The following is a 13,367-nucleotide window of genomic DNA, read 5'->3' on the forward strand; positions in this document are numbered from 1 at the left end:
ACTGTTCACTTGTACCTCGCTTATAATAGAAACCACTGGGCAGTGACTAAATTCTGTTTGTAAATATTTATGCGACATTTATTTTTATACATCACTTTCACTAAATTCCTCTGTAAAAAAAAAAAAACAAATTTATATGTAAATCTGCATAATTTGTTCTTTCGGAGAGTGGACAGTCCTTCACCAGCATAGTGGTGAGTTTTCTCAGGTTTTTTTTACCATGTTGCTTTAAAGGTGGATACTTTCTGTGAACAGCTCTGGTACGACATTCTCTCATGTCTGACAAGAAGTATTAAAAGATCATAGTTGAAAGTTTAAATCTGCATTACAGATATGTACATTAAATGACCAAAAATACAGCTTTTCTAATTACTGAAATATTTCAGACACACCTATTGCTAACAGGTACATAAAATCAAGCACATACCCATACAATCTCTATAGATAAACACTGGCAGTAGAGTCACATGAAAAGCTCAACAACTTTAAATATGACATTGTCATAGGATGTCACCTTTGCCAGTTTGTGAATTTTCAGCCCTGCTAGAGCTGCCCCAGTCAACTGTGAGTGCTATTATTGTGAGTGCACAATAAGCACTCAGCTTAGCAACAGCTTAGCCACAAGGCGGTAGACCATGTAAACTCACAGAGCAGGGCCAGTGCTAAAGCACAGTGCGTAAAAAATTGGCCATTTCCTGATGCATCACTCATAACAAAGTTCCAAACTGCCTCAGGAAGCAACAGCTTTTCCATGGCTGCACAGCTGCACACAATCCTAAGATCACTATGTACAATGCGAAACATCAGCTGCAATGGTGTAAAACATGCCACCACTGGACTCTGGAGCAGTGGAAACATGTTCTGAAGTGATTAATCATGCTTCACTATCTGGCAGTCTGATGGAGGAATGCAGGTTTGATGGATACCAGGAAAATGCTACCAACCAAAACACACAGAGCCAATAATATGAGAAGGGATAAGCGTTCTGGTTCTGTTTTTTAGGGTTTGGACCATTTTAGGAAATTATATACTTCAAACTTTGCGGCAACAGTTTAGGGAAGGCGAGATCCAAGACATGAGTTGATGAATTTGGTGTGGAGGAACTCCAGTGGCCTGCACAGAGCCCTGACCTTGATCACACTGAACACCTTTGGGATGAAAAAGAAAAAGCGACTGCGAGACAGATCTTCTTGCTGAACATCAGTGCTTGTCCTCACAAATGCTCTTTTAAATGAATGGGCACCGGTTTCCACAGACACACTCCAAAATCTTGTGGAAAGCCTTCCCAAAAGAGTGGAGGCTGTCACAGCCACAAAGGAGGGCCCAACTACACATTAATGCCCATGGTTTTGGAATGGAACATCCAACAAGCTCATATACGTGTGATGGCTAGGTGTCCACATACTTTTGACATAGAGTATACTTCAAACATTTATTCATGGAATTCAGCATCTGCCCCTTTTATTCTAGGTTGAGTTTCGATTCATTGACTGTTCTGTTCCTTTCATAAGTACAGGGAAATGTGTCAAATTGCTGTCAGTGGTAATCGGCGGTACAACGCAGAGTCAATAGACAGAGATTAGGTTAAAAAATTTTAAGCCTTCCTTTAAAGACCTCATAATGGCCAAACAGAACTGGATTGACCTCAGCTGAGATGGAAGAGACCTGCATATCTTAAAGTAAACCTCAAACAGAAAGGCAGGATAGTGTTTCTCATGTCCACAGTCACTATATCTTCCAGGGCCCTTTATCTCCTCCTAGATTAAGGACTTTAATTAATCAAGTAATAATTAGTTATATCTACTAAGCTAGCTTGATGAGGCTTTAACTGTTTATGGAACTTATCATCTATATGCCATAAACCACTGTCATAAAGTTGTCAATAATTAAATAGTCTACAAATAGCTTACATTAGCTAACATTTTAAATGCTTAGACGTATAACAGTTCCCTTCAAGAGGAGATGAAAAAGCATATCTGGCTCTCCTGATTGATATGTGTGTGGAGTCATCCAGAGAGAGTGCCACTGCCAGTGCCATTGTCTGATTAGCACACTCTCAGTCTGTCAATCATTTCCACAGAGCTAGCGCAGCTCTAGACCATTATGCAAACAGTTATTTCCAAGAAAACCACTCTACACTAAACAAAAGAACAAGCGCACCACCGTTTCATTAAAGGCCATCTACAAATAATGAACAGCATATCACAGTTGGGATCAGACAGATCCCTGTAGCAGACAACACCAGGTGGTTCCACTCAGAGCTCTCTCTATTGACGTAAACAAGACACTAATGCATAGACTCCGACAACAAAGTAGAGTTGTGTCTTCTGGGACTGTCATGGCTGAATGGCCTTATTTTATAATAATATTAAAATAACAATAAAAGTTCAGTTTGATCTAGACAGTTTGAGACCACAAAACATGGACATGCAGGTCTGTAAGTACAATAAGCCTACTGGAAATCCCTTTCTCATTTCCATCATTCTGGTAAAGATTTATCTTTCTCATCACAGGAACCAGCTATGAGAGATAAGACTTGTGTCAGAACTGTATAGGTTTTCATATACTTTTTTTTGTTTGTTTTTTAGCAAATCAAAACTTGATAAGCAGCACTATGACAGCCTGTTTTACAGATCTAGATCATTAGATCTTTTGTTAGCATTCTTAAGCATAAACGAATGGCAGCAACACAGTTGGCCAAAACAAACAAACAAACAAACAACAAACAAACAAAAAAACTAGGCAGACAACAGTCTAATCAACTTATACATCGTTCTACTGAGCTAAACTAATCTAGACCGATGAAAACAACAATGATGAATTCATTACCATGCCTACGTTAGCTTAATTACATTACAATAAAAAACTACACCCAGCCTGTCCTTATAGCGTGAATTACAATTGGAGACAAAATAAATTACCTGGTGCTAAAAAGGGTCCCATGCATGATGACACAAAATAACCACTTTTGGCTTAAAGTTTAAAGGATCTCCACATAATGTAAAGACTCTGGGAAAAACTCTTAAGCTATTATAGAACCTTTACATTATGCAAAGGTCCTTTGAACCTTTAAAAGGTCCTTCACACTCACAAACCTTTTTTTTTCCCATGGCATTCCCTTTGCAGGACCTTTCTTTTTAAAAAATGTAAAATATATGGCTCCTGAAAGGGAAAATTAAATGACCTCTGTATTACAAACCAAGATTATCCTTTTTAAAGGCAGAGCACAGCAATTTATTGCGAGCTAACATATGAAAGAGAAAATGGTGCAATGTTGATTTTAGCTTATTTGTATGACATTTTCCACGATATGTCACCATGTTTTATACAGGCTGTGGTTAGCAAGCCAAAAGCAAAAGTGGCAAGTAAATAGAGTATAATAGAGTATAATAAGAAAGAACCATTGAGAGGACCCAAGACAAATTCACAAATAAGTAAGCACTGGGATTTTTTTCAATTTAACACTGTTTATAATGTTTCTAATGCATACATCTTGCTTCTAAACGTAATACTTGTTTAAATAGACAAAATCGCTTTGTTAGAATACAACATATTATATTGAGGTATGTGGTAGATTGTGTATCATCATTGTGTATGTGAAGATGTTACAATATATACACATATTTTATGAGATATCCCCAAGACATTTAGGCTAATGCCATTAACAGAAAATAAGAAGCAACCTAGCAATGAGAACTGCACAGCGAAAGTAAATTCTCCAGTGAGACACTAAAGAAACTCTACAGCAATGTGCTAACAGCTATTTAAAAAATGACAGGGGTACTTGATTTTAAACTGGTCAGGCATGAACAGCTCCACCAATTACGTTCTTTTAAAAGACCCTGTCTTACCTTTTACAGGCACAGTGACTTTGCTTTTTTCTTAGCTCTTAGCATTCCAGTTCACCTAAAACAACCACAAGGTGCTTCACGATTAGAGGCTTAACAGTGACTTTTCCTTTACATGTCAAAAAAAAAGCTGTAGTTCAGAGTAGGATTTCAAATGTTTGTGAAAGTATTTGGTAATGTGTTAATGCCTGAGGACACATCTGGTGTCTGGTGCTATGGCTGTTTAAAGTGAAAAAGTGCATGACAGGGCCAGAGAATTGAGCAAATGTAGTTAGAGAGTCAGTCTGATGCTTACTGCAGAACACAAAATATCTAATATCCAAACCTATGCTTTCAAATATTGATAGAACGTCACCAACAGCACAACACAGAACCTTTTCCCCAGTTTAAAGCAGATACTCTAAACAATACATCAAAGATCAGAAATTAAGAACAGTTAAGAACAAACTACAAATCTGGTCTGAGCAGTGTCACAAAGTAGTTCAAATATCAGACAATACATAACTGCTAATAACAAGGAACTGAATTTCAAAAAACAAAGACTTTGTTTTATTTCCTTGTCCTTCATTTTAGAAAAACGTGTAAGCATGGGCAAAAGGGCAGGGCCGCTTTGAGCACTTGTCGCATTCCAGTCCAACAGTTTCAGCTGAGTGTTCCAGCTCCTCTGACAGATTACTATACTTATAGCCCCACAGTAATGAAATGCCATCATGGCAATTCATCATGCAGTGCCATTTCAAGAAAACGAGCAGTGAGGGAGAGAGAGGGAGAGACTCTAGAAGTTTTCTAGAAATATTCACTAGTGTTAGACTGCTGCAAAAAGTCAAACGCATGAGGTGAAAGCACCCCTAAAGTCTTCAGTTTTCAGTGCTTTATGGGAATATTCCAGGGTGTTTCAACCTAAACTCTCTCTGCAGTGCCTAAATTTTACTGCTGATTACAATAGACAGAGATTTCAAAGTGCTTAAAAAAAAATAAAAAAACAGAAACCAGAACCAGCTGACTTGAAAGTTGCTAACAACAGAAGCCAATAGGCAGTTGCTAAATTCTATGAACAAATGTTTCATACAACACAAAGTTGACTCCAACAATGCAGGTCTGATGTAGGATAAGACAGGCATGAGACACTACCACAAATTCTATCGTCTGGAAAAAGTTTTTTTTTTTTTTTTACAATCTCATTTCAAAAATAGCTGGAATGCTGTGCAAAATGTAAATAAAAACAGAAAGCAATGATGTGCAAATCATTCAAACCATATCTTTAATGTAAAACAGTACAAAGACAACATATCTAATGTTGAAACTGAGAAAACTGTATTTTTTTTTTTTTAAATATACGCCAACAGGGGCATGTTTACCACGGAGTTGCATTACCTCTTTGTTTAACAACACTCTGTATGTGTTTGAGGGCGGCACGGTGGCGCAGTGGGTAGCGCTGTCGCCTCACAGCAAGAATGGCCTGGGTTCGATTCCCGGCCGGGTGGCCAGGGTCATTTCTGTGTGGAGTTTGCATGTTCTCCCTGTGTCTGCGTGGGTTTCCTCCGGGTACTCCGGTTTCCTCCCACAGTCCAAAAACATGTAGTCAGGCCAATTGGACATGCTAAAATTGCCCCTAGGTATGAGTGTGTGTGTGAATGTGTTTGACTGTCTGTCTGCCCTGTGATGGACTGGCGACCTGTCCAGGGTGTATCCTGCCTTCCGCCCAATGACAGCTGGGATAGGCTCCAACACCCCACCGCGACCCAGAAGGATAAGCGGTTTAGATGATGGATGGATGGATGTATGTGTTTGGGAACTAAGGAAACCAACTGCTGCAGTTTTGAAAGTGAAATGTTTTCCCCAATCTTGTTACAGGATTTCAGCTGCTCAACAGTTCGGAGTTTTCAGTCATATTTTTCGTTTCATAATGCACCAAGTGGGTGACAGGTCTGAACTGCAGTCAGCCCAGTTTAGCACCTAGACTCTTACTATGGAGCCATGCTGTTGCATGCAGTGTGGTCTGGGATGGTCTTGCCAAAATAAGCAAGGCCTTCACTGAAAAAGACGGCATTTGGATGGCAGCATATGTTGCTCCAAAACCTGTATATATATCGTATGTCGGCTACTAGCTTTTGAACTGTGCTCCGATTACATGCCGGATGGTCCCTCTCCTCTTTGGCCTAGAGGACGTGGCATCCATGATTTAAAAAGAATTTCACTTTTTAATTAGTCGGACCACAAGTCACTTTTACACTTCGCCTCCATCTTAAATGAGCTTGGGCCCAGAGAAGGCAGCAGCGTTTCTGGATCCTGTTTATATATGGTTTCTTTTTTGCATGGAAGAGTTTTAACTTGCGTTTGTAGATGCGTTCCTAACTGTTCCTAAACCCATATAGTGATTTCCACTACAGAATCATGACTGTTTTAATTCAGTCTTTCACAGAGTGGTGAACCCCTCCCCATATTTACTTCTGAAAGACTCAGCCTGTCTGGGATGCTCTTTTTATATCCAATCTTGTTACAGACCTGTTGCCCATAAACCTAATTAGTTGTGAGATGTTCCAACAGGGTAGTATTAGACAACTGTGCTTTGAAATTGGATGAATCTTTTTTAATCACCCTGTATATTAAAAAAAAAGTTTAAAAGTTTAAAGTTTTAACGTTTGATAAATTGTCTAGTTTAAAAAAAAAAAGGTTAAATGATTTGCACATCCATTCTATTTTTATTTACATTTTGCACTATGTCCCTGGTGCAACTGGATGATGGTATAATGTACACGATATCACATTTGCCTAAAACACAAAGATGATGTGCGACTAACACTACTACTACCTGCATCACATGCAGCTCTTTTTGCAGATCCTCATAAAGTTTCCTGTTCTGTAGATACTATCATAATGTTTGCACTCTGCTTGGAGGAGAGGGAAGCATAAGATCTCTTCAAACATTAAGAAGGGGGCTTACCTTGATTGTCAAATTGATTAGTTTTTATGTCCAACCAACATATTCTATTAGAAAATAAACATTAATTAACTCCTTTCATTGATGTAAAGCAATGATGTGAAGGCTCTAAGCCAGAGGTGCACAAATTCAGTCCTGAAGTTTGGTAATACTCTTATTCAAACATACCCAGTAAACCTAGCAATTAAGAGAGAAGTTGAATCAGGTGTGTTTGAGTAAGGAAATTACCACACCGTGCTGGACATCAGCCCTCTAGAACTGGATTTGTGCACCCCTGCCCTAGGCAACTGCCTGTTCTGCCTATAGCTAGCAACAGCACTGCGTTCAGGTACATTTAACTGAAGAATTCCTGAAAAGGTGTTCTACAAGAATGTGTGTTATATAAATATTTACTGGTGGAACTGAGCAACTGCCCAGTGGCTTCTATTGTAAGTACTTTAAGTCAATAGATTTTTTTTGTTATTTTTTGTAAGCACAGAGAAATGCAGTAAAATTGTTGCCTTTGGTAATCCACAATATGCTACAGATGTGGCAGATAGAGACTGGCTTTCTAAATAGCCAGAGCACTCCTTTAAAGCATAAAAGGAAATTCACACATTTGTGTAGTACTCACAGATGCTTTGATGACATCCTGGTGGCTCACAGAGCAAAAAGAAAAGGTCACCTCAGAAATTGGATTTTTTTTTTTAATCACATGCTCAAGCTGTGCTTACTGATGTAATATACAAGAAACAAACATGTTTTGAGGGCTTCGTAAGAATCACACATGCCACCGGATTATCAAGTCGCTAGTGCTGACTCCTAAAAGGTGCCCCTGTTTATCATTGCTAAGATATCTGTGTTTTGGGTTATGAAATCCTGAGAGCAGGGTGAGAGAGATGAGTCATGAGGCAGATTTGAGCAGTTTGAGGCAGATGGAGGGGAGGGTGACTAGCAGAGAGAGGGGGGTCCAAGCACTGTTTGCTCTGTGTGTTTGCTGCTGCACTCTGCTCAACGTGTGAGAGAATTCACACTGTCTGGGAGTCGTCTGGGCTGTCTGACAGGGATTCCAGGCTGAGGAGCGGAGCTCAGGCACAAAACACAAGACTCGAAAAGGGAAGCAAATTACACTTGAACTCACTACCCATTCTACAAGAAGACAGGAGTCAACACCCCAGTGAAAAAAGTGATGCACTGAATTTACTTAATTCAAACGTCCATACAATTTCCACATGAATCAAATAGATAGCATCAACCCAATTACTGCCAAAAACATGTACATTAACAGACAAAACTGTTTTCACACATTTCACTCATGTGGAAATTTTGTTCACATTTGAATCAAGCAAGTCTGATGTATCAGCCCCCCCCCCCCCACCCCACCATTGCACATAAATGACTTGATATTGCGATCTGAATCAGTACATGCACATGAGCGCTGATTTTAGATTCCAACAACATAAGAAGGACCACAGAGTCCTTTTAGCCACCTCAAACCGTAACTCATAAAAAAGGTGCAAGCAGGCCTGCATACATCAAAAGCATTTACTCTGCCAAGGCAGAGACGACACACAAGCATGAAAATCGGCCTAATGGAAGTTTATAAATTACATGCAAGCTCTGAAACGCCTGACTTCATTTTCACATCCAATGAATAAAGTAAATGCTGAGTCACTGGCAATAAACAACCACCAAACCTAGGCATGACTTACAAACACGAAATCTGCATGCAGCCTGATTTAAAAAAAAATAAATAAATAAAAAATAAAGATATTCTAAGTCATGCCGGGAGAAATGAATCATCTACTTTAGAATGTAATCAGCCTCTCTCACACCACCTCTGGCCCCACAGACACAGCAAAGCTGCAGACTCACCCAGTTCCCTGGAGACTGGCGACACAGCAGCATTCTCTCCAATCTTTGAGACTGCATCAAAATATGCCTTTCCAGCAAGGGTCATCGCTGTAACACAATGAATGTCATGTTAACTGATGCTTTAGCAGAATAATATTAGCAACAGTACTGTAATGAATGGAATGCCCCCTTTGCTGGTACCACCAACCATTCACCCACTAAATCTTTACTTAAGCGATAAAATATGCAAGAAAGTCCATTATGAACAAAATCAAGGCTGTCGTTAGTCATGGCTCATCACAGCCCTGACGTTATTCATAATAACTCGTGACTGCGAGTGTTCCACTGATCTTACACAACAGTTCTGGAAAGTAAAAAACACATTCAAACAAAGAAACACCAAACAATGTCTGCAGAGTACCAACATTTTGACTTCGATATTATTACCATGTGACGTACATCACAACACAAATGCTACTAGGACAAAAAGTTAAAAACTGTTTGCCAAAATTTAGTATTAAGAAAGTATTGGACTTTTTATACTTTGTGCAAATCTGATTGGCTGTGTCCAAAACAGCGTGCTGTGTATGGTACACTGCATACTATATACTGCATGCTATTCCTCATATCAATCTGCAGATAATATCCAGTAAATCACAATAACCATCACGTACCATGTACCATACTACAGGGTGGAGGTGTGACTCCACCAACATCAGGGCCTGAGGCAATCAGACTGATTCCAAGACCTGCCTCATTTTCTTAGCTCTCCAAACTGCTAGCAACCACTGCTCGCCGCTTTTCTGCGTTGCATTACAGGATGGATGCAGTATATCACAAAGATATACAGCATTTATGACCAATTGGTAACTTGAACATTTATGACTTCCAAGCAGGACAAATTATTCCCACTCAGAAAGTTGGGAGTTTCTCAAGAAAGAACAAGAAGTGGCAGCATGTTATAATTTATAAAGGCAAGGTTAAGTCATTCTCTGCAAGATTTTTAACCAAACTGTGCTTTCATGTCATTTTTGCCAATATGTTAACGGTGAACTGACATGGCCTCCATCTACTTTTAAACTGAATGATGCACTGACTGAACAACTCTTTAACCCTCAAAGCTTTTCAAGAGCTTTTTACACACTCACATCAGTGAAGCAAGTGCGACACATCATAAGGCATACTGGAGAAACTCATGTTAGTTGCATACCTCATACTACTTCCTACTTTTTGGCACGATCTGTACATGAGCAGTATGTAGTACACTTTTTCAAACACAGCCATTTTTCCAAATATATGTTTTAATATTGGCAATTTCCTAAGCCAAAAAAAAAAAAAATTCCCATAACTGTTGCTACTTAGCAGTCACTAGTCAGCAGAAAGAAACAGGTATGGTGCAGGGGTAGAATGCTTTTGAACCATTTCACCTGTGTGGTTGGAATTAACTGCTGTATAAAACAACTTCAAAACTGGTTTTATATTAAATAATGCACTTTCTTGGCTTTGGTTTCATTTCTCCAGCCATACCATAAAAATGGGCAGTCAAATTCTGCCCTTAGTTGACAATGTATAACAGCGTAAAGTTGGTTACCTGCCACCGATTTCTCATAGTTTTTCCCAAGGTTCACAAGGTTGCGCAGTCCTGGGTTGAACTGCTCCATCACATTCTAAGACAGGAGAGCACAAGGTCAAGAACACTTCAACTTTTGAGTTTATTAAATCCTGAAAGAATAAACCTACTTGAAATTTGCCTGAAAGATTGTGAGAAAACATAAATGGTTGCTTTAATGCTTGTAGTGTTCCAATATATGTCAGTTAAAAACCATACTGGTGGTCAGCAATGTACAAAACCCAACCTATTCATGAGTTTTCATGTACCCACAAGAAAATATACTATGCACAATACAGTACAATACATTAATTGTAAATATTACTTTATTTAAAACTCTTTGAATTATTCCATTATAATTTACATGTTTATACCATTATACCTAAAATATACTCTTAATTTGCCACAGTCCTTCCTTCTACATGTGAAGGATTTGAGGGGTCAATGCAAAATGTACCATTAAAATATTAACCAAGCTAGATGTTTGTAAAACAAAGTAATCTGCACAAACAGGACGATATTCTTTCAATCTTATATAATATTTAAATGAACGTAGAATCTATATCAACAAACACTATTAATACACTTGATAAAGTAGCAGTCACAGTTCAGGTGTTGGGTGAATGTGGGTGCACTGATAAACTCTTCATACATCAATGTGTGAAAATAGTGGGAGAAATGTGTTGTGAATGTTCTAAATACAGCTCTATAGAAAATATGTTTAACCATTAACATATTTTTCCTCATTTAATTGCCTTTCAAGAGCAAAGTCCTGGCAAAGAAGTCATTCAGAGGCTCCTGGCTCTCCAGTGAAACACTGAAGGGTTGTGTAGCTCCATTTTCAATTCCCAAGGCACACCCTTGGCAAAACAATGAGTCGTCAGGTATGCAACACTTACACCCCACATAAAACTGGTTTCTTTACTCAACCCAGAAACTCAACTGAAAGTGAGGCAATGTTTTTCTGAAACTCATTTCAAATGTCATAGGAGTAGTAGAACAAAGACAACAGGCAAAACATCTGTTTACACAACAACGAAAAAAAAAGATATTTAATCAAAAAGCCGTTCCTATCACGCGGTTTAATCTGATATTAATCTGATAGCAGCTCCTATCACGCGGTTTAATCTGATTTTTTCCGGCTAGTTAGCCATTAAAGTAACGTTAACACCTGATTTGGCGTTTTGTCAGGAGGTTCGACACACAATTTCACTTCACACACTGAAGATGGAAAAATAAGAAAATCCTCCACAAAGTGAAGACTGGGGTAACAAGTCGGTAAACTGGTAACATGTATCGTTTATACTTACTCACAGTAAATCAGTTCAGCCGATATTTACCTTATACGTGCTTTCTGTGAGTTTGTTCACGTCGTCTGGGTCTCGAGACATGCTGGCAGCGGCAATTCCTCAAATTCTCCCCCAGAAACAAGAAAGACAGAAAATTGAAGTTTCCAAGGTGGACCAAGGTACTTTTAACGTGCTCCGAAAAACAATAACAAACGGTATCGACTCCTACGGTCCCAACGCGCCTGAAGCACCAAACCGTTTAAAATCTGAGGTAAACCATGTGTCGATACTGAGACGGTCCAGCACACTACCAGCCCTCAGCAGCGCTGGTTTCAGTGTCCGCCACCTGCAGCGCCTGATTGGCTGGACGTCCAAAGGTAACGCTGTGACGTAGCAATACCGCTGTTGATGAATGAGTGAACCATTGTTAATCAGGCAGGTGGCTGGCCAGGGACTCAAATCCTCCTTATTGGACGTACTATTTGGGTGGAGAAGCCACTATCTAATCCCTTGTGTAGTGCACTATGTAGGGAGTGAGGAGCCATTTGAGAGTGAGCCCATGCGAGAGTGAGACTGCGTCGTGCACTAGTTTCTGCGCTGTGACTATTGTTTTGGATATGATACTGATGGGTTGAACGAATTAATGAATTTGGACCAGTTTTACTCTTAACAATATGCAAACAAATTTACTACAACTGTTTTTGTTTTCTCCTCTGTCTGACATTTGGGATAGTAGTCATAGTCATATTAAACTTGTTACAAGTCGCTTTTTTCGTCAGGAATGTAATGAAGCAACATGTTAGATCCACCGATCAGAAAGGTTCGTCTGAGGCGTTAAAGGAGAACTCCACCGATTTTTAAAAAATTCTGTATAATTAAATGGTTAAGATGTAAACAAAGTCATTCAGAGTAATTTGGTGCAAAATGCTGAATTCTAGTAAGTCAGAGTTGTTCACAGTGGGGGTGATAGGAACCAGACGTCTGAGGAGTTTAAAGCCTCTAAAAGCTGCATCACTGCATTATTACAAAAGATGGTTATGAATACTCAGCCTGATCTGAGACATGGTTTTACAATACTTTTGAGACCCCCTTTAATGCGTCAAAGAGTTACTTCACAGAAAGTTATTTAATAAAATCATTATGAATCCTGATGCCTGAGACTTTGTTTCACAATAGTTCTGAGGTAATGTCCTGGCCTAAAACGTTTTTGTTTTTTTGTTTTTTTGTTTTTTTTTTTTGCGGCGGCGGAGATATACGGGGTGTTGTAAGGCAACATTGTACCAAAAGGGAGCGTACTTTTTTAGATTTACCACTATTTTACCATTACTAATATTACATAAAACTTAACACTCACATGTGGTTTTAGATAGCTGATAAAATGGCTAGACATCCTGGTTCCTGTCACCACCACTGTAAAGAAATCTGAACAGAATGATGCATGAATGACTTTTGTACATATCGAAGTTCCCCTTTAAATACACGTTTGAGTTACTAGATTATAGTCTAGGGCTATTTCAACCACCTCTGAGACCCTTAGCTTTCCACCTTGTTGATCGCTGTCATCTATTCTGATTTCAGTCAAAGTTTGAGAAGGGTGTGTCTTCAACATAGCAGTGAAGTCCCAAATAGTGTCTTTCATTCATTTGCATCAGACGCCACCTCCTGGCCATTAAGTGAGTAATTTTGCTCGCTCTTTCTCTCTCTCTCTCTCTCTCTCTCTCTCTCTCTCTCTCTCTCTCTCTCTCTCACACACACACACACACACACACACACACACACACACACACACACACACACACACACTTCCACATTGTGGTTTACAGTTTGCATGTTTTTTGCAATTGGTT

General features: G+C 39.1%; 1 protein-coding gene across 4 annotated transcripts in view; it reads right to left on the bottom strand.

The window, feature by feature from the left end:
* The window catches only part of baiap2l1a (BAR/IMD domain containing adaptor protein 2 like 1a), a 31,161-nt gene extending 18,874 nt beyond the window's left edge, over nucleotides 1-12,287 (bottom strand). For 2 of the 4 annotated variants that reach the window (XM_036573049.1, XM_036573048.1), the window contains exons 1-3: nucleotides 11,572-12,279; nucleotides 10,214-10,289; nucleotides 8,644-8,730 (exon numbers count right to left, since the gene is read on the bottom strand). In XM_036573049.1, coding sequence (XP_036428942.1) covers nucleotides 8,644-8,730; nucleotides 10,214-10,289; nucleotides 11,572-11,622 — 214 coding nt within the window. In that variant the 5' untranslated portion in view covers nucleotides 11,623-12,279. Of the gene's footprint in view, nucleotides 1-8,643; nucleotides 8,731-10,213; nucleotides 10,290-11,571 lie in introns of all 4 variants that reach the window. The other 2 variants (XM_036573050.1, XM_036573047.1) reach the window with 2 other exon arrangements.
* Nucleotides 12,288-13,367: the final 1,080 nt, after the last annotated feature.

This window comes from Colossoma macropomum, unplaced genomic scaffold (genome assembly GCF_904425465.1).
Source record: "Colossoma macropomum unplaced genomic scaffold, Colossoma_macropomum, whole genome shotgun sequence".
Taxonomy (NCBI): Eukaryota; Metazoa; Chordata; class Actinopteri; order Characiformes; family Serrasalmidae; genus Colossoma; species Colossoma macropomum.